Source organism: Cucurbita pepo, chromosome LG10 (assembly GCF_002806865.2).
Source record: "Cucurbita pepo subsp. pepo cultivar mu-cu-16 chromosome LG10, ASM280686v2, whole genome shotgun sequence".
NCBI classification, from domain to species: domain Eukaryota; kingdom Viridiplantae; phylum Streptophyta; class Magnoliopsida; order Cucurbitales; family Cucurbitaceae; genus Cucurbita; species Cucurbita pepo.
This window is the reverse complement of record NC_036647.1, coordinates 791,142-818,220: the sequence shown is the minus strand read 5'-3', so window position 1 is coordinate 818,220 and position 27,079 is coordinate 791,142. Positions and strand designations below refer to the sequence as shown.

Below are 27,079 nucleotides of genomic sequence, written 5' to 3'. Positions count from 1 at the left end.
AACATTTGCTTGCGATGTGCTCACCGATATAGTAATTTTGAGAAGTATAAAATATTGAAGAAAAAGGCGTTAAAAGTTCGAACCTGAGAGCAAAAATAATCCCAAATTTAAACAAAAAAAAAAAAAAAAAAANTTATTGTCATCGGTGGATAGATATGATAGTTAATATTCATAATGATCAACAGAGGCAGAACAGCATCATCTTCAAATCTTGGATCTGTATGGATTGAATTTGAGTTTAATTTGGAGTTGAACGGTGGTTGTTCAACTACATTTATATAATCAAATCGACAAACAATCTTCGTTCAAATTTGTTCTCTACCCAGATAGATACTGCTTCACAGCATCCCTCATGTCATCATAACACTCGCATATCTCAAAAAAGTTTACCAATTTCCGAAGCTCCATGTCCGCCGGATCGTCTATGAACGACGGAATCGGAATCGCGTTTTCCGGTTGAAAAACGTAAGCGTTAGGATTGTCATCCACAATCACTACTCTTCTCAAATCCCGCCCAATTTCAGACAAATCCTTCACAAATTTCCCATCCACCTCCTTGCAAGAGTCGCGATACAATCTGTGCGAAATCACCGATTTCTTGTCCAAATTGTTCAGTACAAGCGAGGCGTATTCCCTCATTCCCGCCGTGAACACCACGATTTCGAATCTATCCGCTAAGGCTTCCAGAAATTGGTCCACGCCTGGGCGTTTGAGCACATAGAACTTGAGTATTTCGCCGTCGACCCTTGGTCTGACTACGAAATCGAATCTCTTTGGCGGTGGGTCCAGTTTGGAGTGGATCAGAGTCTCGTCGAGGTCGAGGAGAACGGTCCGCTTGGCCGGCGAAAAGAGTGGAGGGAGGAGGTGGTTGTCGAAGACTAAGGTTCGAACAATGTCGGGTTCAGGGGAGGCTGTTGCAGATGTGGATTTGGATGTGGATGTGGGTGCGGTTGTCCTCAAGGCCTTATAGCCTTTGTAGCGGTTGGGGGTGCTGATACCGGTCAACTTGGAGAAGATTTTGAGAAGACGGCGGTGGCAGGTAGAGAGAGAGCGGCGGATGGTGGCGGCGACAGTGGAGGAGGCGGCATTCTTTACGGGGGACTTGCGGCGTTGACGGCGGAAGGGATTGGTGAGGGATGTTTTGATGATCTTGGATACCATTGCTGAATGTTGGAAGCTGTGATGAGAGTTGGAGGAAGAGGGAGGAGAATTTGAAGAGTTAGCATTAGGTTCGGTGTAACGGTCAAGTGGTTAGGTTCGGAACCGTAGCAAGAATTGAACTGAATAAACAAAAGCAACAAAAACCGTTGCTGCCTCATTGCAACTTCTTTTTCTCTTCCTTTTGTTTTTGTTTTTTTTTTCTTTTTTTCCTTACAAAATTCAATTTAATGTTTAGAAACCAATTTTAGTTTCTTAAGAACCTATTAAATATTTTAAAAAATTTTTTTAAAAATCCATGGAATAAAAGTTTCCGTTGAGACATTTTAAAATCTGAAAACGAGCTATTACCTTGTTATAGAGAATAGAAAGTACTAAAGCCAAATATGATCAAAGTTGGCAAGAAAACGAGAGCACCAACGCCTTTAACGCCTTTACCTGAGATTTAGAAATTCAAATGAAAGAAAAAATAGAAAAAGAAGCAAATTCCTTTCGAGTTTGGCCTTCTCGTTCCAGACACATTTTAAAATCTAGAAGTCTATTAGAATACTCAGATATTGAAATCATACAGAAAATTTCAATATCCAAGAAAATCTTAACATCGTTGGTTCATAAACAAGAAATTCATCAACCCTACAATGACTTACGGTTACTGCAATCTTAACAACAACTTCAATTACTTAATAATAGCAATCTCAATCATCTTCTCTTTCTGGAGGAAGGCCGCAGGGTAATAGCATTTTCTGCCAAAAAAGGAAATGAAAAAAGAAGAACAACCCATTAGGTATCTAACTATGTCCAAAATGATATCCAGGAGGATATATGATGAAGTTTTGCTATCCCTCGTTAAGAATGGAATGCTAGTTACAAACATGATGGGTTTAACCCCACATTTCGAGACACAGAAGCAGCACAAACCCAGTTTAGATTACAGCACGCAGAGTGGATCAAGTGAAGATAACAAACAATTCATATACATGGATGGAGCAATTACTCGAAAATCATATAATAGGACTTGAAACTCTCATGTTCATGGGAGGAAGGCAAGTTAAAGGGTTAATAATCATAAAGAAAGAAGAAGTTATTGACCTGCATGAAGTTGTAGCGTTCCCTCCCAATAGATTCATTTTCTGCTATAGCGAAGTATGCTAAAATGGGGTAATGTCCAACATAAGATGCATAGCTATCTCGCTGAATGTTTACTGCCCACTCACTGTACACACCAACATCTGAATTTAGACATCAAAACTAATATGCAAAGCAATATAATAAGATCAACACTCAAGAAGGAATACAAAACTAACAATCTATTTAAGTCCGCATGCCCTGTTCCCACATATTTCGCCTGAAGGTGCTCAAGCTGGGAATTTATGTTAAATCTATCACTGGCCTGCATCCAAATCAAAAACCAACATTAGCGCCTCGTGTCCATCTAAACCAACCTCCAGCGAGCAGTGACAGGAATCCACAATCAATCTCAAATTTCAAAGATGGATTACTGATTAAGAGGTCTGACATCCACTTATTACACTAACAACTCAATAGTAATTCAAGACTCAACATAATACCGTTACTCGCTTCGTGCAGAGCTCATTTGCAACTAGAAACAAACAAACCCCAAATAAAAAAGTAGATATTTTTTCCTTCGTGAGCTAAATGGAGAGTGATTCCCAGTGAGAAAAGCAGAAAATTCCTTATCTCCCATAAATTAAGGATTCAGGAATATCGCAACAGAGAAGGCCTCCGATAAACAAAACGAAACGGTTGAGTAATACGAACAGGATCAGGAAGTGAACTTATAAAATCATCTCCTTAGGCTTGAATCAGCGGAAATAGAAACGAAAGAAACAAATTGGACTCAGTCGCCGGGCTGTCTAATTACTGCCCAACCAAATCGAAACACAACCTAAAATTCGGAATAAAGTAGTATGATAGACAATAAATACGATGTTCCAAGTGTAGTTGGTACCTGCATGTTCGCTCGCGAATTGCAATAGAAGCAACGAGGCGGAGAATATGAATTTCCCTCTCGAACGGCTGCAGCAATTTAGGTCTTTATAAACCATCGAAGGCCAAAAGAACGCCCACTTCACTTTCTAAAATATATTATATTTTTTTAATATATCTCTATTTTGAAAATATATTATATTGCATCTTTTTTTAATAAAAATTATTATTATTTTCCAAGTAAAATAAAAATTTAAAACTTGTTTTTGCATTAATTTAGAACTAAATATATCAATGAAATCTCCCACCTCTGTCACCAGTAATCTCCACAGGAACACATTCCGTTCTTGAAATGGTGAAATCGACTGTTATCCCTCACAACAATCTCCCGCCCAACTATCTTTGAAATGAACTTTGTTGCTGTGTGACAGTCGGTACACACGCGGAGGTTCTTCGTGACACGAATTGTCGTCCCGGCGGGCGTGTTGATGATACCGAACACAATGGCAAGCCTCTCACTATGGCGGCAAAGCAAGTATTTCTTTTGCTCCTCTTCCACATCATGATGAACCTCACTTGTATCTGCCTCATAACCCTCCTTTTTCATCAGCTCCATTAGGACTTCCATGGCTTCTCTTACTTCCTCATAACATGGATGGGATTCATCTCCAGCCATGAAAGCATGAACTTTGTTTTTAACTTCAATCCAGCTGCAGGCTGGTGTCTTTCTAATGCCTGTGCGCCTCAATGAGGCTCTCCATTTTGCGGCCTCTTTCCATCTCCTTGCACCAGAATATATGTTTGCTAGTAATACATAAGCTCCCGTGTTCTCTGGATCGACTTCGAAAATTCTATTAGCAACCTTTTCGGCCATGTCGACGTTTTTGTGGACTCGACAAGCAGACAACAGTGTCGACCATATACTCCCAGTTGGTCCCATATGCATCCCACAGATAAAGTCATAAGCTTCTTCCAGCCTTCCAGCTCGTCCAAGAAGGTCTGAAACAGCAGCGTAGTGTTCCACTCCTGGAACAATCCCGAAATCTTGTGTCATGCTATTGAAGTACTTCCAAGCTTCATCAACTAATCCAGCATGGCTACAAGCAGTTAATACAGACATGAAGGCCACATAATTTGGCTTTATTCCTTCTGTTTCCATTTGTTCAAATAAGTCAATAGCATCAAGAGCATGCCCGTGCAAAGCATATCCCATAATCATGGCAGTCCATGATACCATGTCTCGTAATCTCATCCTGTCATAAATCTGCCTGGCCGTTCTAATGTTACCGCATTTTGCATACATGTCGATTAGCGAACTTGCAATGAATATGTTGTCATCGAAGCCATTCCTTATGATGTATCCATGGAGCTGCTTACCCAGATGCAATGTTGTCAAGTGTGCGCAAGCCGGCATAATACTTGAGAAGGAATAGCTCTTGGGCTTGATTTTAGCCATCAACATTTGGTGGAAAAATCTCAGACCTTCGTCAAATAGACCATTTTGCACACACCCTGCAATGATAGAGTTCCATGAAATCCCATCACGCTTAGTCAAGAGACTAAATACCCGACACGAATCCGATACTTGTGTGCACTTCGCATACATATCAATTAAGCTGCTTGCAACATATCCATCTGCATCAAAACCCTGTCTTATGGCCCATCCATGAATCTCTTTTCCTTTACTGATATCTGCATATTCTGCAACAAGTGGAAGCACACTAGAAAGAGTGAAGGAATCAGGCTTCAAATTAGCATCACCCATCCCTCTAACCATCGTTAAAGTTTCTTCATACAGACCATTCCTAGCATTTCCTGCAATTATGGTGTTCCATGAGACAAGATCCCTTTCAGGCATCATCTCAAAGATTTTTCTCACGGTATCCTCACTTTGGCGTCCTTTTGAATGAGAACTATCCTTGATTTGTGGCCCAAGATTGCAGGCTTCCAAGTCCCTAAATTTCTTGCTGTGTTTGCAGTCTGTTTCAACAATGTGTGTTTCAAACTCCCTTCTTCCACAAGAAACATCATAATGAAATGCTTCAGTGTCACTCCCCACAATACCAACTAACGCAGAGGAAGTTCTACCAGTTAGTGTTCTTTCAGTCATTTCGTCGAACACTTCGCTGGTACCAAGTCTCTGCCTCCCAGTCTCCTGCAGAAATCGCAGTTTCGAATACATATTCATCAACGCATTACCAGTATACAAATCAAAATCCAAGCCTACCCTTAAGACGTACCCATGAACGGACTCCCCCAAACGCAAATCCATAAGCAATGCACAAGATTTTAGAACAGAAGGGAAGACATTGTGATCTGGGTATATCCCAGAGGCCAGCATTCCAATAAAAGAAGCCAAGGACTGATGAGGAAGGCCATGAGAAGTGTAGCAACGGATGATAGATTTCCAGGCGAGAGGCGGAGGGAAGTGAAGGGTGTTGAAAAGACGGAGTGAATCATCGAGAAGATTACTGTGGGAGTAGAGTGATAGAACAAGGGAAAGGTTGGAAAGAGATGAAGCTTGAAATTTGAGCACCTGGGCATGGAGTTGTTGAGCCTGTGATCTGGATTTGATGGCACTGGGATTCTTAAGGAGAGATTTTACCAGAGCTTCAGTTGAAGTCCTCATACGTTACCGATGTTGTATAGCGACCTGAGCTTCAGTCGGCATCTGTTGCTTGTCCTTGCTTACACACACCATTCAACTATATTATTCAAACTATGGATAACCTCACTAATTTACGTATACATTGAGAGATTCCATTAATCCCAACTTTAATTTTAAATAAATGCTTAAAACCTTCAAATCTTCTTAAAATTTAACTTAAACGCGCCTAACCCACCTCTCGAAATGCTTAAACGCCTTTCGAGGCCAACAAGTAGTTCGACGCACCCTAAAAGTCTCTAGCTCTTCCACTCCTTCTCGAACCTATAAAGTAACAAAAACCATCAACAAGTGCTTAAAGTAGACTTTAACGTGGGTAAACCTACCATTGAAACATAGTCCAATAGAGAAAAATGATAGTAATTGAACTAGTAGTGGAGATTAAAAAGTTGTAGCACGACCCAAAGATGTCGTAGAGATATTTGGTGGGTCGGTGTTGTATAATATTTTTCTTTTTAAAAAATTTAATCATTATTATCACCCTATTATTAAAATAAATTAACCTTTAATTTGATTATATTAATATTATATTAGTAGCATCTCCATTGTATTAATGGGTTAGGTGGAAATGTATCCTCCATAATTAATATTCATTAATTACCAGATTTTTTTTTTTCTAGAATGTAAATTACATAAATTTTGAAAGAGAAAAAAAAAATTGAGTTCCAAGCAATAACTATTTTGTAATAAAACCAAAATGAATAAATATTGGAAGAGATTTGGGTGCCAAATAAGACCACAAATTTGAATTATTTATTTATTTATTTAATAATACTTTAATACTTTAATTTGATGAAAAACCATATCAGGAGATCTCCATGAATCATGGGAACCCCATCCGACCGAGTCTTCCACTACAAAATTAATTAAATAATAAATACGATAAGTCAAATTTTGCCTTTTCTTTTTCTTTTTTCAACAAAATTTTCCTTTTCACACAATAAAATATTTAAAAATTCCATGTGAACGGTATCATATTTCAATAAATTAATAAAAAAAAGATATTATTATTTTTCAAAGAATTAGATATTCTTTTGTAATTTTAAGTTTTAAAAATATACAAGAATTTCAAGATTTCTTAAATTTGAGTATTTAATTAATTTTCCCGCCTTTAATTATATAAAATATTTTTTAAAATTTAAACTAAAACATGATTTTAAAAAAAATTAATTAATAATTCAAAAGAAATATTAATCATTCAAGTCTCCATTGTGGTCAAGAGAGTGGGAGGTTGGATTTTGCATGCGCATTGAAAATGGTAAGTTTTTATTATTTTTAATTTTTTTTTATAAAGCTAACTTAAATCCAATTTAATAAATGTTGAAAATCACTTTCAATATTTATTAAATTACTTTATTAAAATTCGCCCAAAATTAACAAGATATTACATAAATTTTTTTATAAAAATAAAAACTTAGGCATTAGGTGTTTTAATACATAGTTAATCACTTGCCATCTACATTTTTTAAAATAATTGTTGTAATTAAAAACATTTAATTGTATAATTAAACATTGATTAGGTATTATCCCTTCATGAATCAAAAGTCCATACTCTAATAATTACAATCATTAGAGCTCAACTATGTGGGAATTATTATTATTTAACCCAACAAATGATATTGGGACTTAAATTTTCAAATGTGCGCAATAAATAAATTAATAAAAAATAAGATTATCCATATAATAAATAAAACCACGTAATGAATGACAAACACTGAAGTCATATTGAATATACCCTTTGATGCATTTACAAATATTAATTAATATATATATATATATATATATATAATTAATTAAATATGAAAATAATAATAAAATAAACAACCATTTAACCTCCCACGTGCTATTAATTTAGCTTTAGGCCTACCCAGTTGACGATTGAAAATTCAAAAGGAATTGGAAAATAACTCCACAAAACTCACTAGTAGATATTGTCAGTCAGTCTCATCTCTATTGCATTATATCTTTACATATCAATTCAAAAATTTAAAACGTTAGTATGTAATAAAAAGGTAATATGATCTGTCCATTCATTAGAGGAACTAAATTAAGGATGATTTATTGGGTCTAAAAATGGAATTTTTGCATAATCTTATCGGATCTAACACGACTAAGTGACTAAGGTAGTGAATCCAATGAGGTAAAAATTGAGTAGAAACTTGGAAGTGACCCCAAGTTTGATCCCAGAAAAAAAGATGCATTCACATTTGTCTGTATGTCCGGCGGGTTGTTGAGGCAGCGTTCAATGATGGATATCAATTCCTCTCTCTTTGGGTTCTATAAATTGCACATGTTCATCTGGGTTTTGCCACAATTCTGTAAGTCTTACCACAATCTGGCGCTGTCTTACCTCTTTTCTTCCCCTCTTCTCTGCTTGCTTCTTCCTCTATTCGATCATATTCATGGCTGAGGTTTCTGGATCAACCAATGGACACCACGCTGTTTCTTTCAACATCAAAGATGAATCCACTGCCGTCACCAGCAGACAAGAAGCCGACTGGATCTCTGTTCCTTTCATTCAAAAGGTCTTTCCCTTTCTTCTCTCTCAGATTTATGATTCAATGGCTGAGATTCTTTTGTTTTTGGTGTGGAAATAGTTGATTGCAGAGATTGTGGGGACGTATTTCTTGATATTCGCCGGCGGGGCGTCGGTGGTTGTGAATTTGAGCAAAGACAAAGTCATCACTTTCCCAGGGATTGCAATTGTTTGGGGCTTGGCGGTAATGGTGATGGTTTATTCTGTTGGGCATATCTCCGGTGCTCATTTTAACCCTGCTGTCACCATAGCCTTTGCCACTACCAAGCGATTTCCATGGAAACAGGTAAGCTTGATCATGATTTGGTAAAATTCTTGAACCCCACGATACAATTAACCTCTAAAACAAGAAAAGCCAAAGCTTTTTCCATTTTTGGTGAGAAATTCTTGTGCTTGTTACAAATCCCCTGTTCTCCAAAGCTGATTCCAAAACAATTGGACTTTGTTGCAGGTGCCAGCTTATGTGATAGCTCAAGTTCTTGGATCAACATTGGCAAGTGGAACACTGAGGCTAATATTCAACGGAGAACAAGACCATTTTTCAGGGACTCTCCCAAGTGATTCATATTTGCAGACCTTTGTGGTTGAATTCATAATCACATTTTACCTCATGTTCGTGGTGTCTGGTGTTGCCACTGACAATAGAGCCGTTAGTTCATCTTCTCTTTATGATTTACTCCAATTCCCAACTCTAAACTTCAATATAATTTGGTTTACTGATCCTTACACAGATTGGTGAACTTGCTGGACTTGCTGTTGGCGCCACAGTGCTCCTCAACGTGATGTTTTCAGGGTATTGAATCTTAATATCATCTTCAAACCCATATCCTTAGGCTTCCATATCTAATTTAAGATGTGGTTTTTCAGGCCAATAACAGGAGCGTCCATGAATCCAGCAAGAAGCTTGGGGCCTGCTATAGTATCAAGGCAGTTCAAGGGGTTATGGATATACATGGTAGCTCCCACGTTTGGTGCAATTGCGGGTGCTCTGGTCTACAATACCATCAGGTTTACCGACAAGCCTCTACGAGAGATCACTAAAAGTGCGTCTTTCCTCAAAGGACAAGGGCGCAATGGCTCGGCTTGAGGAGCGTTTGCCTTATATATAACAGCAAAACGCCATTTTTCTTGCTTTCTTTCTTGTATTTCAAAGTTTATGCAGATAGAGAGCGAAAGGAGAGAAATTTGGGTGTTTTAGTTTTAGTTTTAGCTTTAGTTTATCCAAAACATGGATATGAAGTAGATTGATGTCGGGACTCGCGAGGAAAACTAAGAATATCCCACATTTGAATAAGACCGAACTTTTATGGCTGCATGAATGTTCACATGAACCCTGTCCTCCTCCATCTTTTTACTGTGGAGAGAGAGAGTTTGTAACAAAACAAAACAAAACTTCCTCGTACTTGACAAACAGGATGTCTGCACAACTTACTCACTCGCTGTGACGATCATAAGTAACGAATCAAAGCGGACAATATCTGTTAATAGTGAGCTTGTAGAGATCGAATGGTGCGACAGTACGAATATTGGCCCTCAAATGAGGTAGATTGTGAGATGTCATCGGTTGTAGAGGGAATGAGTGTGGAAACCTCTCCCTAACATATGTATTTTAAAACCGTGAAGTGGATGACAATATATCGGGTTTATGCATCAGCAACCAAACATTTGGATAAGGGGTGGGGCTGTTCTAATCTAATCTTGTACCGAGATGTGGTTGCTGGTGGAGCTTGCATCAGCAGATCCATCCCATATTCCAGGAAGGCTTCTCGGACTAAAACAGAGCAGCGTAAAAAGCAACAACATCATAAACGATACCATGCTAACCCATATATAGATAATCTTCCTCCACCACCATACAATCCTTTTAAACGGGGGAAGCTCGAATTCAATGATTATGGATGCATCATATATTTCGGGTATGCCAGCACCACGATCATTGAACTCTGCTCGCTGTTCAATTGTAACCCTTAGACAGGCAGTCGGTATATCTCCTTGGGTGAAGCCTTTAAGCTCAAGGTTCAGAGTCTGTGACTCTGATACATACCCAGTAACAAGAGGCGCAAGCTTCAGGATAGTCAGCAAAAGGCGAAGGGGCTCACTTTTAAACTGTAACATGCATGGATGCCTCGAGGTTGCAAGAATGTCACCGCTAGCAGAAAGAGAGTCAACTCTTACCTGGAAAACCCCAAGATTTCGATTGTAATCAGACTCTGGCAATGTTAGTGAGACAATGACATGAAATTGATGATGCAGGGGAACACCCCGCAACTGGGTCTTCCCGGTAGGCTGTGGAGGATGATTTGAATCAGGCAAGATTGGCACCAGAGCCTCGGGGCTGTGTTTGGTGTAGTCGAAGTTTATTACTTCTTTGATCTTCGCAGGCTCCTGGACTATGAACCTCATAAGAAACGCACTAAATATAAGCGCGGAAACCAAGAGGGCACATAAAATGATATAAACAGAGGCCGACCATATCAAACCCCACGCACAGCGGTGTCCAACCTTCCAAAGATACTTGCAATCCTCAACTCGTGCAGATACCGCTGGACCCACCACAGCAATTACAACTTCCCAAACCCCCAACAACTTTCTTATGACATACGCTACGCCCAATTCGCCGTCCGAGTTAATCTCCGCGGTAGTCATGGTCGACACCTCTGTATTCTCTTCATTTGCGCTACACGAACCTGGCGACGAGCTAACTTGAAGGGATAAAGACTCTGATCCCTCGAGTTCTGGGTTTTTTCCATCGATTGAACTCGTTAGGGAACTGATAGAGGAATCTGAACTGGGAATCTCGCCTGTGATACTGCGGCGAGCAGAGGTCCGACGGCGTAATGAATTGACGGCGGAGGGGGCATTCTCAGAGGAGAGTTCGGGCACCGGTGAAGCGGACAGTGGAGGTTGATCGGTGAGCGAACAATGCTCCGGTGGGAAATGGTGTTCGTTAAGTTTGTTTTGGTGGGATTCCATTAGCCAGATGGAGCACCCAACTGCGCAATCTAATAAAACCAGGGCAGGGGATTTCTTACAATCTTGTGTTCTATACGTTTATGATCAATTATATTAGTTTATGTCACCTAAGTAAGTAATTTAAATATGTATACGTAATTAAAATAATAATGCATCACATAATTAATTAGCTTAGATTAATAAAAATAATGGTTTATAGAAGTTCCTTTAAAATAATTTTAAAAAAAAAATACTTTAAATTTAATTTTTGATAGAAACGGTATTTTTTCCATTTTTAAAAAATTTAGAAATAATCCATAAGATGTCGTTTGACGATTTCGTTCATATATTGACGTGATAGTAAAATTTTGTTTAATTTTTTTTTTTATAAAGGTAAAATATGTTAATGTTACTTTTAAAATTTTATGGCATTCTTTAAACCTAGCGTAATGATATTTTTTTAAAGAGTATTTTTAAAATAAATGTAATTTTTATATTATTTCAATTTTTAAAAATTTGTAAGTATATTTTAAATAATAAATATAGAGTGGTTGAATAAAATATTAAATAAAGGAAATTAGTTGTACGTTATAATTAATTTTTAAAAATTATTGGTTAATAATCAAACATGCTGAAATTATTTCAATGAATAATTTATAATAGAGAATTTTCTTTTTTTTTTTTAATATAATTATAGTTAATGACGTGATTAAAATATTCATCAAAATCAATTTATCAATTATTTATAATTATCTTTAACAAGTCATTAAGTCATACTTCACCATTAAATAAAAGCTTTTAGAATTTGAGCATTAATAAAAGATAATTAAGACAGTAGTTGATAATTATTTGAATTTGAATTTTAAAAAATGTATTTATGATTAAGAAATTTGAAGGGTTAAAAACAAAAATTAGAATGGTCGGGGAAATAAAAATGAAGCTATCCCATTTCTTCTCCGGTTGCTGTTGCTTCCAATGTTCTCAATTCTGCTGCTTTAATGGCCACAACTCACAAAACCCAGGTTTTGTTTATTTGAAACTGACCCACTTCTAAATATGGACGCTTTGACCACTACTCTTTGCAAGTCCATCGAAGCTTTAGGGCGCGGTTTTGATGTCACCGCCGATATTCGTCTTCTTTACTGCAAGGGAACACCAGGGTCGAGGCTGGTTCACCTCAATGATACCCACACCAGGGATCTTGTTCTCTCTGATGGGCTTGTGGTTCTCAATGTGCCTGATGATGTTCAGTGTTCTTCAGAATCCAGGGTAACCGAAAACCTCCCTGTTTGCAGCTTCCACAAGGTGAATTCCCAGCTGTTCTTTCAATTGGGTCTTGTTTCTTTTTGCTTATGATTGACCCCTTTTGCCCCTTCTTGAACTTCCCTTCCTGAATGCTTGTTGATTCAAATGTCAGTTGAGTTTAAATCGGTAGAGCATGGGCTCCTGAACAAACTAACCTGCAAAGAAAAGAGCCCTTTTGTCCATCACTTCAATTCAGCTTGATGGGTCCGAAGCTTCAGATTAGCCCGATCAGGTATTCGCCATCTCCATTATTCTACTGGCTTCAAAATGAGTGTGACCTTGTTAAATCTAATGGTTCTGCTGATGAAGTAGATCACAGTTGGCCGTAAACCTGTAACTGGTCTTAGGCTCAACCTTGAAGGCAGCAAGCAGAATCGACTTGCTATCCATCTCCAACATCTGGTGTCTCTGCCAAAAATTCTCCAACCCCATTGGGACTCACATGTTGCCATAGGTGCCCTTAAATGGCATGGCCCTGAGGAGCAGGACAGCAGGTGGTTTGAACCCATCAAGTGGGAAGAACTTCTCACATGTAAGTACAGCGCCCATAGAGTATACAGAAGCCAACATTGGAGACTTGTCTGGTGTTCACATCGTAACTGGAGCGCAGCTCGGTGTTTGGGACTTCGGTGCCAAAAATGTACTATATTTAAAACTTCTCTTCTCAAAGGTACCTGGCTGCACGATTCGGCGATCAGTCTGGGATCATAGCCCCTCCACCCCTGCTACTCCAATGAGATCTCATGGTGCCTCATCATCTTCCAAAACAAGAACTTCTCAAGATAATAAAAAGGAAGACAGTTCAGCCAATGCTGGAAAACTTGCAAAAGTTGTAGACTTGACAGAAATGTCCAAGGGACCTCAGGATATTCCAGGTCATTGGTTGGTTACAGGGGCTAAGCTCGGGGTCGACAAGGGAAGGATAGTTTTGCGCATCAATTACTCATTGCTGAACTACTGATCGGTCCTTGGTCGGGTATCCCTTCTACAAACTACAAACAAAAGTGGAGCATTTTTTTGCACAGAATTCATGTGTTCTTTTCTCCTCTCGTCCTACATTGTACATCTTTTTAGCTTTATAGCCATTTTTTCATGTTGATTGTCAGAAGCATTTAGTTATAGCCATGTTCTTGTTGTATTCATCACAGTTGTTCTTGTTAGACGACAAGGGCTTTGCTGCTAAATGATAATTGCAGGTAGGATTAGGACCATCCCTTTTCATTTTTGGTTCCTAGATTCCTGCCTATCCACTAAATAATATCCCGCCCATTTTAGGTCGATGCTCGAGAATAAAACGTCTATGATACAAGTATAAAGTTTATTGGATGTACATGAATAATAGAATAGATGCTTTTGAATAAAATGTGTAACACAAGTGTTTATTTATGTACACGAGTATAAAGAAAGCACTAAGATGACTTATTGCTTGGTCCCAATCTTTCAAATTGTCATTCGGGCCAACCAGAATTTATCCACCTTTTCCTAATTCTAATATTCATTTCTATCTATATTTTCTTACCCGATGCTTTAGATACAGGACGAAACCATGATTTGTTCTCTCATACGTTCATCGGCATAAGCACATTGTATTAGCTCCTCCAATAATTTCTGTCTTGAATAAAGTGATTAACATTAATATAATAAATGATTAAGATACTCATAGTGTATACAAACTTTTTAAACAAAATCAACTTTTCTATGAGACTATATCCTATGGAAAAAAAGTTCGCCACATATTTCTATGAATGGAATAACTCACTATCATAACACAACTGTAAGGATTCTCTAAGGTCGATAACTGATATAATAGTGAAGCAGAGGCATGCAGTTATGAACACGCTATCAGAGGTCACACTATTCTTACCATGCAACAAGAAACCGAAAGCTATCAGTTCATGACAGCAATGGAGGATCCTGGCCAGTTCCAATAGTATGTTTGATGTTCTTCATTTGAGCTCCAATTAAGTTCCAATCAAGGAGGTTAGGTCCTTCAGCTGATCTCGTGAGTTGCGAGGTTTATCTGCTAGTTCATTTCTATGGAGGAGATGCTTGAGGTAGTTGAAGGAAAAGTGGACTGGAAGGGAAGATCAGCTTTCAAACAAAAACATGGAGGAACTAAATCTTCTTTGCTCGCACTAGGTACGAAATCATTTACTCATCAACGTTTTTAGATGTAGTGAGCCAAAGTGTAACAGCCCAAGGCCAACACTAGCCGCATATATTGTCTTCTTTGAGCTTTCTCTTTCAAGCTTCCCTCAAAGTTTTAAAACGCGTCTATTAAAAAGAGTTTTTACACCCTTTTAAAAGAATGTTTCGTTTCTCTCTCCAATCGAGGTAGGATCTCACAGAGAAAGAGATCACAGAACGCGCTGTTTAGCAGGCTGCACCCTTGTATGCTCATTGTAATCACAACAGAGTTTCTTGTTTACCTTTTGGGTCTTTTGTTGCAGTGACATATGGTTTCGATCAAATGGCAAACTTCGCGCTTGCAGTGAACTTGACTACGTATTTCAATACTGTGATGCACTTGGAACTAGCGGATGCGGCCAACCAACTGACGAATTACATGGGAACATGTTACATTCTCTCTATTCCAATGGCTGTTCTCGCAGACACATGCTTGGGCAGAGTCAAAACTGTCATCATTTCTGGCTGTCTTGAGTTTCTGGTCAGCCCAACTTTACTGGCTTTACTTTGCTGCCCCTACCGATTCCCATATGCTAAACACTGTTACTGTTATTTTAGGCGCTAATATTGCTCATGATACAAGCTCACTACCCGAAGCTCAAGCCACCACTTTGCAATATATTTGATAAACAATCCCACTGCGAGACAGTTGGAGGAGCAAAAGCTGCCCTCCTCTATGTTCCTCTATATGCATTAGCTATTGGGAATGCAGGCATTAAGGCTGCATTACCACCGCATGGAGCTGATCAATTTGATGAAAAAGACCCCAAAGAGGCGATGCAAATATCCAGCTTCTTCAATCAACTGTTGCTAGGATCGTCCCTCGGTATAGCTGCTAGTTTAACTCTTGTTGTGTGGATCCAAGACAACAAAGGTTGGGACTGGGGTTTCGGGGTATCTTCTGCAGCCATCTTGTTCGGTATAGTCATGTTTGTTGCTGGATTGCCACTGTACAGAATGCACATTATTTCTGGGTCTAATGCAATCGTCCAAGTTTTACAGGTATGTCCGTGAGACAAGCAAAATTCAGAGTTGGAGGCAAATATATTGTTACTTCTGTCCAAATAAATGTTGTTTTTAGGTCTATGTTGCAGCCACTCGTAATAGAAATCTTGTCCTTCCCGAAGACCCTGCAGATCTTTATGAGATTGAAAGGGACAAAGAGGCTGTTATGGAAGAAGACTTTCTGCCTCATAGAAACATTTGCAGGTTTTGTACATGAAACTCTGTTTAAACTTTCTACTTTGACAGCCCCATAAGCATTGAATACCATGATAACTCGAATATACAGGTTTCTAGACAAAGCGGCAATTCAACAAACACCTTGTAGGCAAGTTGACACTCCCGAAGCTTCAAGCCCTTGGAAACTATGCACAGTGACCCAAGTAGAGAATGCCAAAGTAATTCTCAGCATGATACCAATTTTCTGTTGCACAGTGAATATGAGCCTCTGCTTTGCCCAGCTCCAAACATTCTCCATCCAACAGGGCCTCACCATGGACACAAAACTCACACCCTCCTTCAACATCCCTCCGCCGTCACTCACCATCATCCCAGTCTTCTTTCTCATCCTCATGGCCCCAATCTACGACAAGATTCTTGTCCCCTTTGCTCGAAAATTCACAGGCATCCCCACAGGGATCACCCCCTTGCAACGAGTAGGTGTTGGATTGGTTCTGTCCATCATCTCCATGGCCGTCGCGGCACTAGTGGAAGTGAAGCGTAAAGGCGTTGCGAGAGACCACAACATGTTGGATGCAACCCCTGTTTTGCAGCCATTGCCAATCAGCACGTTCTGGCTATCATTTCAATTCTTCATATTCGGAATCGCAGATCTCTTTGCATACGTAGGGCTTCTCGATTTCTTCTACTCCGAGGCGCCAAAAGCCCTAAAATCTGTCTCCACTTGCTTCCTTTGGAGTTCGATGGGCATGGGCTACTTCTTGAGCACCATAATTGTGAAGATTGTGAACAGTGCTACGAAAGGGATTACGAAAAATGGAGGTTGGTTGATTGGAAACAACATTAATCGGAACCATTTGAATCTCTTCTACTGGCTGCTTTCAATCTTGAGCTTCATCAACTTCTTCATCTATATATTTGCTACCCAGAAATACAATTACAGAAACCATAAACCAGCCATCTCCGCCATTGATGATAGTAGGTAGGGAGCCATCATGAGAGAAAAAAAGAAACTAAATTATGCTTAGAATTGAAAACTTTCAAGAACTATGGATCATAAATAATTTGTGTTAAATTTGTAAAATTTCTACCTTCTATGGCTGATGGTTGATTTTAGCTACTCTACATTCAGCATCAAATATGCGCATATTCTTGTAATAAACTTAGATTCCCAACTCCGTATGCACTGCCGGTGGGATAGGTTCAAGTCGCCGCCCTACTGAGCCCACATGGCCCGAAAGTCTATAACCCACGACACGTCGTCATGAAAACCTACCCAAATCTCTCACAACAGTTCAGTCAACGAACTTCAATACTCCATTTTATTTCCGTCTTCTTCTCTTCTCCGCTTCAATGGCGAACCCAGAATCCACCCCTATCCAACCCTCTGAAGGGGAGAAGAACGTGTATTCGGTCTGGGCTCTTCCTCCAGAAGATGTTACGGCCAGAATCAGGACTCTCATGAACAGCCTCAGATCCGAGTTCGGCGGGCCCCAATTCGAGCCACATATCACTGTCGTTGGGGCTATTCGTCTCACCCTTGACGATGCCCTAAACAAATTCCGCTCGGCTTGCGAGGGGCTTAAGGCTTATCAAGCCACCGTCGATTGTGTATCTACCGGAACCTTCTTCTACCAGTGTGTTTTTCTCCTTATTCATCCTACCATTGAGGTTCGTCCCTCTGTTCTTTATTTTACCTCCTTTTCTCTGTTTGATCGTTCTCTCACTCCCCCTTTTCTTCTTCTCAGGTGGTGGAGACTAGTTCACATTGCTGTGGACATTTTGGTTACAAGAACTCTACCCGTAAGATCCAGTTCTCTTGCGTTAATTTCTTGTTTTTTCCATTTTTTTTTCCAAAAGATATCTTATCCATAGGTTGTTGATTGTTAAATTGAATCATGAATCACATTCAAAATAGTAAATTCAGCTCTGCTTTTCCCTTCCCTCAGATTGTTATGAACATACAGTAGACTTTGATATCTCTGGGTCAGCGTATGTATTTCTAGACTAAGATTACAGGATGAACATTCGAATTTTACGTATTGGGTATTAGAAAACTCTTTAGGATTTGGTAAATTAATGGGTCAAGCTAGGCCTTGGAAAAGAAGTTTTGATAAACTTGTTGGTATTATCCATCTTGTTGGTGCTACTGATGCCAATTATCTGCAAAATTGTCTCGTAAGCAGTCCAAGTAGTTGAGCTAAATTTCTTCTTTACAATCAAATGACAATAGAAACGGATTAGCCATATGAAAGTTAAATGCAAGCCTGTTGTCAAATTCAAGATGTTTAAGCAATGAATCAAAGAACTATGCTCGTTTCGGTACAAGATAACGAGGATGCTTCTCGAATCTCAACTAATAATATGAATGTCATGTCTGTATCAGCTTACATGCCGCATTTGAGCCTACTGTATGCCAACATATCAGATGAACAAAAGAAGCAAGCAAAAGAACTAGCAGAGAAGCTGGACGAAGCCATTAATGGCCTGAGCTTCCCCATCACTCGTCTTGCACTATACAAAACAGACACTGGAGATGAAACTCTGAAGTCCTGGGAGAAAATTGCAGAACAGGATCTTCCTTCAAGTTAATAAGCTTCTGTTTATATCTATACACCCCATGAACACTGTTCTTTTGGACAATGTCTGTACTCCTCTGTACTTGTTAACTGGTAAAAAAATAAATGTCAGCTGAAGGCATTACTATTTTATTCTTGTAAAAGAGAATTAGTTTATTATCTAATATAAATTATAGACAAATTTAAATCTTGATTGTGTTTTCAATAAATTGATGAATTGATTTAGAAAGTTGACCACACTTGTAATGTAAAATTTTGATCTTTTTTTAGATCAACTTGGGCAAGTGGATTTTTTTTTTTTTTTTTTTTTTTTTTTTTTTTTTTTTTTTTTTTTTTTTTTTTTTTTTTTTNTGGTGGTGTGTGCAGATCTATTGAAAGCCTGAAGCCAGGTTGAATGGGGTTGTAAGTCAATTGCCGAAGTTTTACTCCAATCAATCGCCATTGCTCAAATAACGAGCCCTGCTCCACGGCGACATTCTTTCTATCCACGCGGGAACTGCTTGTCGTCCCTCGTTGTCATCATCATCCCCAGGCCCACCTTCCCAGTCCACTGTCCTTAAAATCTTCCTACCTTTTCTCATTAATTGTTGTCCCGTCCCTCTCTCTCGCAAAGCAAAAAAATAAGCAAATTGCCTTCCGGATCGGCTTCCAAAATTTACTGTGAAGCTTTTCCAGATCCAGCAATCCAACTGGGTGTTGGATTTTTTTATATATCAGGGTTTAAGCTCCTCCTTCTCTTTCAAATCCAATCTACATTCCTACGATTTAGACAGATACTTGTATTTCATTCTTCTGGGTTTGATTTTTATATTCCCTGTGATATTTGAGGCAATGAAGAGTCCGGTGAGGTTTAAGTTGGGGAAACAGTCGTCCCTGGCGCCGGATGGGCATCTCGAAGATTTGGAGGAGCTGGTCAAGCAGCACCAAACTGAGGAGGGGATAGATTCGAGGGTGAGGTTGATGTATTTGGCCAATGAAGGTGATTTGGAAGGGATTAATGAACTGTTGGATTCGGGAGTCGATGTCAATTTCCATGATATCGATAACCGGACGGCTCTGCATATTGCTGCTTGCCAGGGATTCGCCGACGTCGTCGCTTTGTTGCTCGAACGTGGCGCTGAAGTCGACTCCAAAGATCGCTGGGGGAGCACGGTAATGATCACATTGCTCTCTCCTCATTTTCCATCACTAATATCTTCAATCTTCCTCTTCTCTCTCTCTCTCCCCTACTCTAAATTTAGCAATGTGTAAAAGACTGAAAGAAAGAGTAGTTTTCACTCCAGCCCATCTCCAATTCCACTCCCAAATTCGGCCCATTATGCCGTTTGGATCGGAGTTCATACAACATTCTAATCATAATGGACTGTGTAAAATCCGTTGCTGGGGAAGTTGGGGTATGAGGGAAGATGATATAAGACGATCTCTGTTGCGTGATTATGTTGCATTCTTCCTTTTCTAATACAATGCGTCGTGAAAATTTGAAAATATTTGTGTAATATACGTACAATCTTAAATTGTCTAGTGTCTGCTTAACAGCCTCTTAGGGATGCCGTGCATTACAAGAACCACGATGTGATCAAACTTCTGGAGAAGCATGGTGCAAAGCCTCCGGTATGATCGTAATTTCATAACTCTGCATTTACACTTCGGTGGATTCTGATTCATGGGAGAGGTATTGTTTATTACAGGTGGCTCCCATGCTCGTGAAGAATGCCCGTGAAGTGCCAGATTATGAAATTGATCCTAAGGAGCTTGATTTTACTAACAGTGTGAACATTACCAAGGTAAAATTGTGTCGAAGTGCGTGTTTACTTGTTTGATTTGCCTAATTCGTTTTTTGTAATTTGTTCGTTACAGTTGCTTGAGACTTTGAGTTATCTTTGACTGTTACAATAACTAGGTTCTATTATTTCCATTTTCTGCCTTCAAATTCTTAGTCGTCTAAGGATTCTTCACATTGGAAACACTACTAGGGAACATTTCGCAAAGCATCTTGGCGTGGAACTGAGGTTGCTGTGAAAGAGCTTGGAGAAGATCTATTCACTGATGAGGATAAAGTGTGGGTTCTTCGATCTACTCTTTAGTCTTTACATCTTATAGCTCATATGGCACCTGAATCTCTTGTTTTTATTCAGGAGGGCTTTCAGAGACGAGCTTGCATTGCTTCAGAAAATACGACACCCCAATGTTGTTCAGTTTCTAGGTGCTGTTACTCAAAGTTGGCCGATGATGATAGTTACAGAATATTTGCCAAAGGTTTTTCCAATCACATAATGTTGCAAAATAGAGAGACATACTTTAATCTAAAGCTTGGTTTTATTTCAGTTGGAACCTTGATTGAATTTTGTTTTCTTCTGTTTTTGATACAGGGAGATCTTGCAGCATTATTGGGCAGAAAAGGAACACTAAAAACTATGACCGTTGTGAGACTTGCCCTTCATATTGCAAGGTCTATCTCTCAACTGAACGAGTTGATACGAACTATTATTCTTTTTAAGCTTAATTTGAGCTGCTAATTATGATCTAGAATGCAGTTACTGTTATTAGGAATAGAGTAGGATGTCATATTGCAATAGGATGGGTTTTAGTTTTCTTTAGGCTTCATATCCTTTTGAAGGAAATCATAAGTAGAGTTTTGAAGTGATATGAAGGATCCTCAGAATATAACAATTATAGAATTGAATGAGCTGTTGAGGAATTTTTCTACTTCTAATAAATCATTGGAAACCAAGCTGTAAATTATGTTATGGAAAAGAAAGATCTGATAGTTAATCTGTACAGTTCTGGTTAATTGTGCTCGGTGAATGATTTTCAATCTCGATACATTCCACAATTCCAACGGTTAACTTTCTTGCAGTTCTGTTGAGAATACGTGTTCCCTGTATCGTCATCTTTTCTTTAAATTCACTTTTCCACCTGTCTTGGCAAAATATTCAGGGGGATGAACTATTTGCATGAGAACAAGCCAGCACCAATTATCCATCGTGATCTTGAGCCTTCGTAAGCATTCCTGTACAATAACTCATTTATCCTTGGGATTTTTGTTTTTTGTTTTTAACTCTCTCACGAGTGCTGAGTACACGTAGCATTCTTTGTTGAACTTAAGAATATAAATTTTTCACCAAATTTCTGAATCCGATGACAGTTTTTAATATTGCTTTGATCAAGATTTCAGAAATATTCTGAGGGATGATTCTGGCCACTTGAAAGTAGCAGACTTTGGAGTTAGCAAGTTATTGACGGTTAAAGAAGATAAACCTTTGACCTGTTCAGAGACTTCACGTGAGTCTCCTCTGTCTTGAATTCTGATCTACAAACTTTTTACAATGGTTCATACCCAAGAAAACAGTAATTTTAGTCCTCTTTTGAAATAGAATATATGGTTCATTGATGCAATAACTCTTCCCATTCTGCACTGATGCATCAGCCCTTAATCGTCATCAAGTCAAATGACACATGATATTGATTGCTGAAAACTCAGGTTTAGTTTTTCATTTTATCTAATATTATTATTTTCCCCCCATTTATAGGGAGATATGAAGCTCCGGAGGTTTTCAAAAATGAAGAATATGATACAAAGGTTGACGTATTTTCGTTTGCTTTGATTTTACAAGAGGTATACATACCTGTCTTTAATTTGTTTTATTTTATGTATTATCAGGCAAATCTTTTTTCTAAGATTCTTCATATTGTGGTTGCTCCTGTTTGTCTTTGAATTTAGAGAATGGTGGCTCTTTGTTGACGCAGCATTGAATGATTTAGAAAACTGTTGAAATGAGTAAAGTCTTTCTTGTTTATAAACTACATAGCATTTCCACACTGACCTCATGATGGTTGGTTTCGTGGAACCGATGTGTCGAATGCAATGAGCAATTAGATGCTTATTTGATAAACAATTTTTTCTTCAATCCTTTTATGACATTATAACCATGAAAGATTTAAGGGGAATATGCTTGAGCATATAAATCGTTTGAAGCATAGACAGTTTCCAAACTAAGCTTTCTGATCGACAGTTTGAATTCTGATATTAGTGATTTGCTATAATCCAGATGATTGAAGGCTGTCCTCCATTTCCCGACAAGCGAGATAGTGAAGTTCCTAAATTGTATGCAGCAGGTGAACGTCCACCATTTAAAGCACCACTTAAACGTTATGCAAATGGACTAAAAGAGTGAGTTCTATCTACCCAAGCTAATTGATTTAAATTTATTATGAGCAATGGTAAATTTCTAGTTTGTTTCTTATTTTGTTTTAAAATTTTAAAATCAGGGGTTCAAAAGCTCTTGGGTTTTTAGTATATCATTTTTGTAAATGTGGTTCTTTCTTATCGATTATGTTTTTTAGTCTCTCCTGAATTTTCATCATCGCAAGTCTCATTTGTTTAAAAAAGAAGATAATATGCACGTCGTGAAGCTAGCTGGTTCTCATAGCTATCATGCACTCGGAAATATTCCACGATTCTTCTCACTTCCAAGTTGGCATCAGAGCCAAATCAATTCTCATGTAGTTCATATATTCATTTTGTCGAAGTGAAAATAATTTGTTTGCAGGCTAATTGAAGAATGCTGGAATGAGAAGCCAACTAAAAGACCTACTTTTAGGCAGATAATAACCCAGCTGGAATTCATTTACAATAGATTCGGTCATAAGAGGCGCTGGAAGGTAGTTCATGGCCTCTGCTTTTTCTTGTCTCCCTACCCCTAGAATTGTTTTAGTGTATAATCTTTTTGAAGATGCAGACATCCACTAGAAAGATTAGCCATATACTTGTTCACGTGGCTCTATATTTTTGTTGATTTTCTGATTAAAAATTTATTGGAATAAATATGAATTTTAAGCAAGTTTATTTTTGGCTTCAACATACATACAGGTCAGGCCATTGAAATTCTTCCAGAATATTGAGGCGATGTTGAAGAAAGATCGTTCCCGTCAAAACAGTTTGAATCTATCAACACATTCTTCTGCCAGCAGTATATGATTTGTCAGATTTTGGTCCAATATTGTGTTTACCTTCCCAGCTTCGTGTGATGAAACGTGTTTCACAGAACTAACTTTCTGACACTCATAATTCTACAATTGTCATTGATTTTAGAATTCGTGAGAGTTTGGGATGAGAAACACCTGCACCATTGTTGATTAAATACCGCCTTTAAATCTGTGATAAATTCAGGATTGTTAGACCCAAATCTTCAATGTTACTTTGAAATGCAAGATCTTAACTATCTAACACCTTTGATCTTGTCGGATTGGAGGCCCTCTTTGGGCTTGTTTTTAACTATCTTTCACATTTGATTTACAATTCTAGTTTCTCCGGGACATCCTTCTCTTGGGCTTGTTTTTAAGTTTGTTGATAAAAAGAAGATCGCACCCTTCTTCTAAAATCTCTTATTTTCAGGAAATGTGTGGATGGATATGAAGATGATGACAAAGAATTCGGCAAATTCCAAGTTTGGACCTTAATATTGTGATAGTTGAACAACAAAGATAGGAATTCCATTTCGTTGACTGTTTACCCGTTTATGTGCAGATTCAGGAGATACCAGCACTAAGTATATCAGCTACCAACTTGGAAAGGGTTTGACAAACAGCTATAGACATAAGTGGCAGGAAAGTACCAACTTGTAAGTTTCAGTTTCAAATTTGATCCTGTTGGTAAAAAGAACCAACTTGCTGGCATGAGAAGCAACTATTTTTTGGCTGCAAATCTTCCAACCATACTTGGGGATTGAATTTGAAGTTGGTGAGTTGATTGCTAATAGCTCGTTTTAGCAAATTGGAAAAAAAAAACCCCAATTCTCTCAGATTGAAAACACTGGTTGCTGTATCTTAAGAACATCCATTCCTTAAAATCTCCATTTCCGGGGCAATCAACAGTATCAAATCCACATGGGAAATCAGATCTTCTGGTTAGTTTGTTCATCACACGTCCTTGAGAAATTCGTTCTATATGATTACAAGTCCAGCCAGAAATGCCTTTTTTTATTATTGTTATCTTTGTTTCCATTTTGATGCCGCTGTTTGGTCACCATCATGTGTGAATGTGAAGAATTGCCTGAACTCTGCCTGGAAAATTAGAATTGTAAAGAAAGCAACTTCTAGTAATATCATGTTATTGCTTTCTTTTAATTGAACCTATTTTTGGCCACCTTCAAGAAGACACCCTTAAAGAGAGACAGCTCAAATCTCATCAAACAGACTGAAACACACTATGAGAGACAAGAAAATATTGATCTCACTTTCCAGACGAATATTCAACATTGTGAAAACAATCATTCTCTTTGTCAAAAACAAGAAAAATATGAAGATCTGCAATTTTCTAAACATTTGGTCAGAGTTTTCTATGGTTCGTCCCAAGCCCTAAGATTCAATAGACAGCCTCGACATTCACTTGCGTCCTTAAACGGCTTGCGAGAGGAAAGACAAGTCTCAATAACAAATTCTTTCCGCATGTGTTGTCCTCACTCATATTCTACCTATAATTTTTTTCAAGAGGTCCAGACGTAAGGTTCTTAAAGCAAAACAGAAAGGTACCCCTCTTACTATTATGTGTTTTAAGTCATTCTCAACTATATTTGCATATCTTCAAGTGCTTTTTCTTATAGATGTAGTCTTGATTTATTCATGTATCTTTTTTTTACTTACACGGTTACACATAATCACTGAAATTAAAGCCTTTAGCAAAAAGGTGAGCAGTGTATATATGCTTTTAAAGCAATCCATTATCAAAGGTTCACCACATGCTTTCTTTGAAACATATTCTCATTAAGGTATAAAAACACAGCAATTTTATGTTCCTTTTGCAAAGGAGATCTGCAAAATGTTCAGGTATAGAGCTCAGCATGGTGGAAAGGAAAAGCTTTGCAGAAAAAAAAAGTATGTCAGTAAAGCTGAGTTGCCTTCTGTCCAAAACTGCAATAACTGAAGAGCTTTAGCAACTCAGCCAATTTCATCTCTACAAGTTGGTTCAATTTTCCCTTACTCTCTTACTCTGTCTAAATTATTGCTTTGTTTATACACTTCTCTACCCCTTCTCCCACTCAATTTCTATTAATGGAGTTTCATTGAAGTTGCACATAAAATGAGGAAGAACAGAATCCCAAGTTCATAAGTTGAATGTCAATTGCCATACTTGGTTTCATACTTCATTCACAAAGCTTGGAAATTGAGGTACCTCAAAGTGGAGCGAGATCGAAGCAACTAATGTCTTTGAGTCAAATTTATTAGCAAAAAAAAAAAAAAAACCCTTTTTTTTGTTGGAGATCTATTGATAGAATTGATAGGTAATGGACTACAGACATAGATAGAGTCAAATCTAGACTCATTACAACTCCTATGGCACTACATGTTGAGCTATCCATCCATTTTTAGTGGCAAGAATGGACCACCTACGTCCTGGTTTTATAAAGAATACGCAAGAAAAGCACTTCAAATGGTGATCCGTCCTGTTATAAGCGTAGGGTACGTAGGACCCCTTACGAGTTCAGCTCGAGCATGGTGTTATTTATTGATTTTTCCAGATATAAACATAAGAGGAAGAAGCTAAGCTAAGTTAGCTGAAGAAATTAAGATGTTTAATGCAGAGATTAGAAGAATTGAAGAGGGAAGGTTGAAATACATGGGTATGGCAATATGGCATTTATGGGGTTTAGGTCTGATGCCATTGAAGCCCTTCACACTAACCCTCTTTTGAGAAATTAAGTGCACTGCTTTTTGTGGTCCCATTTCAAGACAATATAAAACTCACAGCCCTTTCTTTCATTGTTCTTGTTTCTAATTGCCCATTTAATTTGTATAAGAACTAGACAGACATTATCCCCAATTGTTTGAACAAAATGATCAAGCCTGTAGGATGAGTTCAATCTGTTTTTGGTAAGCAATGGAAGCTGTGTTTTGTTTAATAAAATTAAGATAAGTGTCCCCAAATTGCTTTCAATTTCATCCTATTCGACTTCAAACGTTGCAATTTTAACATTAAGTTTGAATAATCATCGTAATGATAGATTTTCATGTAAAAATTTGTGAGATTCCACATTGGTTGGATAGATGAACGAAACATTTCTTATACGGGTGTAGAAACCTCTCTTTAGTAGTCGCGTTTTAAAATAAGAGATTAACGGCAATACATAACAGGCCAAAGTGGACAATATTTGTTTGCGGTGGCCCCGAGTTGTTATAAATGGTATCAGAGTCAAACATCGAGGGGGTGTGCTAGCGAGGACATTAGGTTCCCCAAGGGGGTGGACCGTGAGATCTCACATCGGTTGGAGAGGAGAACGAAAGGGTTCCCCAAGGGGGTGGACTGTGAGATCTCACATCGGTTAGAGAGGAGAACGAAACATTACTTGTAAGAGCGTGGAAGCCTCTCGGCTTGAGGATTTGTGAGGTGATCCTTCTTATGGGGAAGTTTCATTAAAAAGGAATTCTCCCTCTCTTTGTAATTTGGCATTAAGCTTCCATCCCCTCAAAATGGTCCTTGTAGTTGGGGGTAGATATCAACATTATTTCCTTGTCCTCCCAATCTATATCATTTATGTTAATTTATTAACTTAAAGTATTAGATTTAATGTT

General features: G+C 38.3%; 9 protein-coding genes and 1 pseudogene across 12 annotated transcripts; 6 read left to right on the top strand and 4 right to left on the bottom strand.

Annotated features, from left to right (window-relative positions):
• Nucleotides 1–154: 154 nt before the first annotated feature.
• LOC111804214 (carboxy-terminal domain RNA polymerase II polypeptide A small phosphatase 1-like) lies at nucleotides 155–1,319 on the bottom strand. Its single transcript, XM_023688939.1, has one exon. It carries the CDS (start codon nucleotides 1,159–1,161, stop codon nucleotides 319–321), a length of 843 nt encoding a protein of 280 aa, XP_023544707.1. The 5' UTR covers nucleotides 1,162–1,319; the 3' UTR covers nucleotides 155–318.
• A 365-nt stretch (nucleotides 1,320–1,684) lies between these two features.
• Nucleotides 1,685–2,554, bottom strand: LOC111803105 (uncharacterized protein At4g14342). The gene is made up of 3 exons (XM_023687379.1): nucleotides 2,463–2,554; nucleotides 2,248–2,371; nucleotides 1,685–1,901 (listed from the first exon to the last, which is right to left on the bottom strand). The coding sequence occupies exons 1-3, from the start codon at nucleotides 2,552–2,554 to the stop codon at nucleotides 1,854–1,856; spliced, it is 264 nt and encodes an 87-aa protein (XP_023543147.1). The 3' UTR covers nucleotides 1,685–1,853.
• Nucleotides 1,685–6,028, bottom strand: LOC111803104 (putative pentatricopeptide repeat-containing protein At3g23330). Of its 2 annotated transcripts, none has more exons than XM_023687377.1 (6): nucleotides 5,949–6,028; nucleotides 3,414–5,792; nucleotides 3,128–3,254; nucleotides 2,463–2,548; nucleotides 2,248–2,371; nucleotides 1,685–1,901 (listed from the first exon to the last, which is right to left on the bottom strand). In XM_023687377.1, exon 2 carries the CDS (start codon nucleotides 5,732–5,734, stop codon nucleotides 3,419–3,421), a length of 2,316 nt encoding a protein of 771 aa, XP_023543145.1. In that variant the 5' UTR covers nucleotides 5,735–5,792; nucleotides 5,949–6,028; the 3' UTR covers nucleotides 1,685–1,901; nucleotides 2,248–2,371; nucleotides 2,463–2,548; nucleotides 3,128–3,254; nucleotides 3,414–3,418. The 2 variants fall into 2 exon arrangements, with proteins under 2 accessions (XP_023543145.1, XP_023543146.1); XM_023687378.1 differs by having other exon boundaries at nucleotides 3,128–3,195.
• A 1,900-nt stretch (nucleotides 6,029–7,928) lies between these two features.
• LOC111804171 (aquaporin NIP1-1-like) lies at nucleotides 7,929–9,621 on the top strand. The gene is made up of 5 exons (XM_023688884.1): nucleotides 7,929–8,295; nucleotides 8,368–8,592; nucleotides 8,758–8,955; nucleotides 9,038–9,099; nucleotides 9,174–9,621. The coding sequence occupies exons 1-5, from the start codon at nucleotides 8,173–8,175 to the stop codon at nucleotides 9,391–9,393; spliced, it is 828 nt and encodes a 275-aa protein (XP_023544652.1). The 5' UTR covers nucleotides 7,929–8,172; the 3' UTR covers nucleotides 9,394–9,621.
• Nucleotides 9,622–9,966: 345 nt separating this feature from the next.
• Nucleotides 9,967–11,279, bottom strand: LOC111803658 (seipin-2-like). Its single transcript, XM_023688168.1, has one exon. It carries the CDS (start codon nucleotides 11,277–11,279, stop codon nucleotides 9,999–10,001), a length of 1,281 nt encoding a protein of 426 aa, XP_023543936.1. The 3' UTR covers nucleotides 9,967–9,998.
• Nucleotides 11,280–12,149: 870 nt separating this feature from the next.
• On the top strand, nucleotides 12,150–12,967 carry LOC111803669 (MACPF domain-containing protein CAD1-like). The gene is made up of 2 exons (XM_023688178.1): nucleotides 12,150–12,563; nucleotides 12,676–12,967. Exons 1-2 carry the CDS (start codon nucleotides 12,315–12,317, stop codon nucleotides 12,691–12,693), a joined length of 267 nt encoding a protein of 88 aa, XP_023543946.1. The 5' UTR covers nucleotides 12,150–12,314; the 3' UTR covers nucleotides 12,694–12,967.
• On the top strand, nucleotides 12,764–14,170 carry LOC111803657 (annotated as a pseudogene).
• Nucleotides 14,171–14,199: 29 nt separating this feature from the next.
• LOC111803667 (protein NRT1/ PTR FAMILY 4.6-like) lies at nucleotides 14,200–17,048 on the top strand. The gene is made up of 5 exons (XM_023688175.1): nucleotides 14,200–14,702; nucleotides 15,014–15,231; nucleotides 15,309–15,752; nucleotides 15,832–15,959; nucleotides 16,042–17,048. Exons 1-5 carry the CDS (start codon nucleotides 14,600–14,602, stop codon nucleotides 16,916–16,918), a joined length of 1,770 nt encoding a protein of 589 aa, XP_023543943.1. The 5' UTR covers nucleotides 14,200–14,599; the 3' UTR covers nucleotides 16,919–17,048.
• A 25-nt stretch (nucleotides 17,049–17,073) lies between these two features.
• On the top strand, nucleotides 17,074–18,643 carry LOC111803668 (cyclic phosphodiesterase-like). Of its 2 annotated transcripts, none has more exons than XM_023688177.1 (3): nucleotides 17,074–17,598; nucleotides 17,676–17,735; nucleotides 18,319–18,643. In XM_023688177.1, exons 1-3 carry the CDS (start codon nucleotides 17,286–17,288, stop codon nucleotides 18,522–18,524), a joined length of 579 nt encoding a protein of 192 aa, XP_023543945.1. In that variant the 5' UTR covers nucleotides 17,074–17,285; the 3' UTR covers nucleotides 18,525–18,643. The 2 variants fall into 2 exon arrangements, with proteins under 2 accessions (XP_023543945.1, XP_023543944.1); XM_023688176.1 differs by having other exon boundaries at nucleotides 17,096–17,603; nucleotides 17,681–17,735.
• Nucleotides 18,644–18,935: 292 nt separating this feature from the next.
• On the top strand, nucleotides 18,936–25,752 carry LOC111803877 (integrin-linked protein kinase 1-like). 2 transcript variants are annotated; one of them, XR_002816440.1, is made up of 13 exons: nucleotides 18,936–19,663; nucleotides 20,048–20,122; nucleotides 20,200–20,295; nucleotides 20,485–20,570; nucleotides 20,647–20,767; nucleotides 20,881–20,960; nucleotides 21,449–21,511; nucleotides 21,687–21,793; nucleotides 22,042–22,127; nucleotides 22,561–22,682; nucleotides 23,062–23,173; nucleotides 23,382–23,958; nucleotides 24,039–25,752. XR_002816440.1 is itself a non-coding variant. In XM_023688479.1 (12 exons), exons 1-12 carry the CDS (start codon nucleotides 19,343–19,345, stop codon nucleotides 23,487–23,489), a joined length of 1,377 nt encoding a protein of 458 aa, XP_023544247.1. In that variant the 5' UTR covers nucleotides 18,936–19,342; the 3' UTR covers nucleotides 23,490–25,752. The 2 variants fall into 2 exon arrangements, 1 of the variants encoding a protein (XP_023544247.1); XM_023688479.1 differs by having other exon boundaries at nucleotides 23,382–25,752.
• Nucleotides 25,753–27,079: the final 1,327 nt, after the last annotated feature.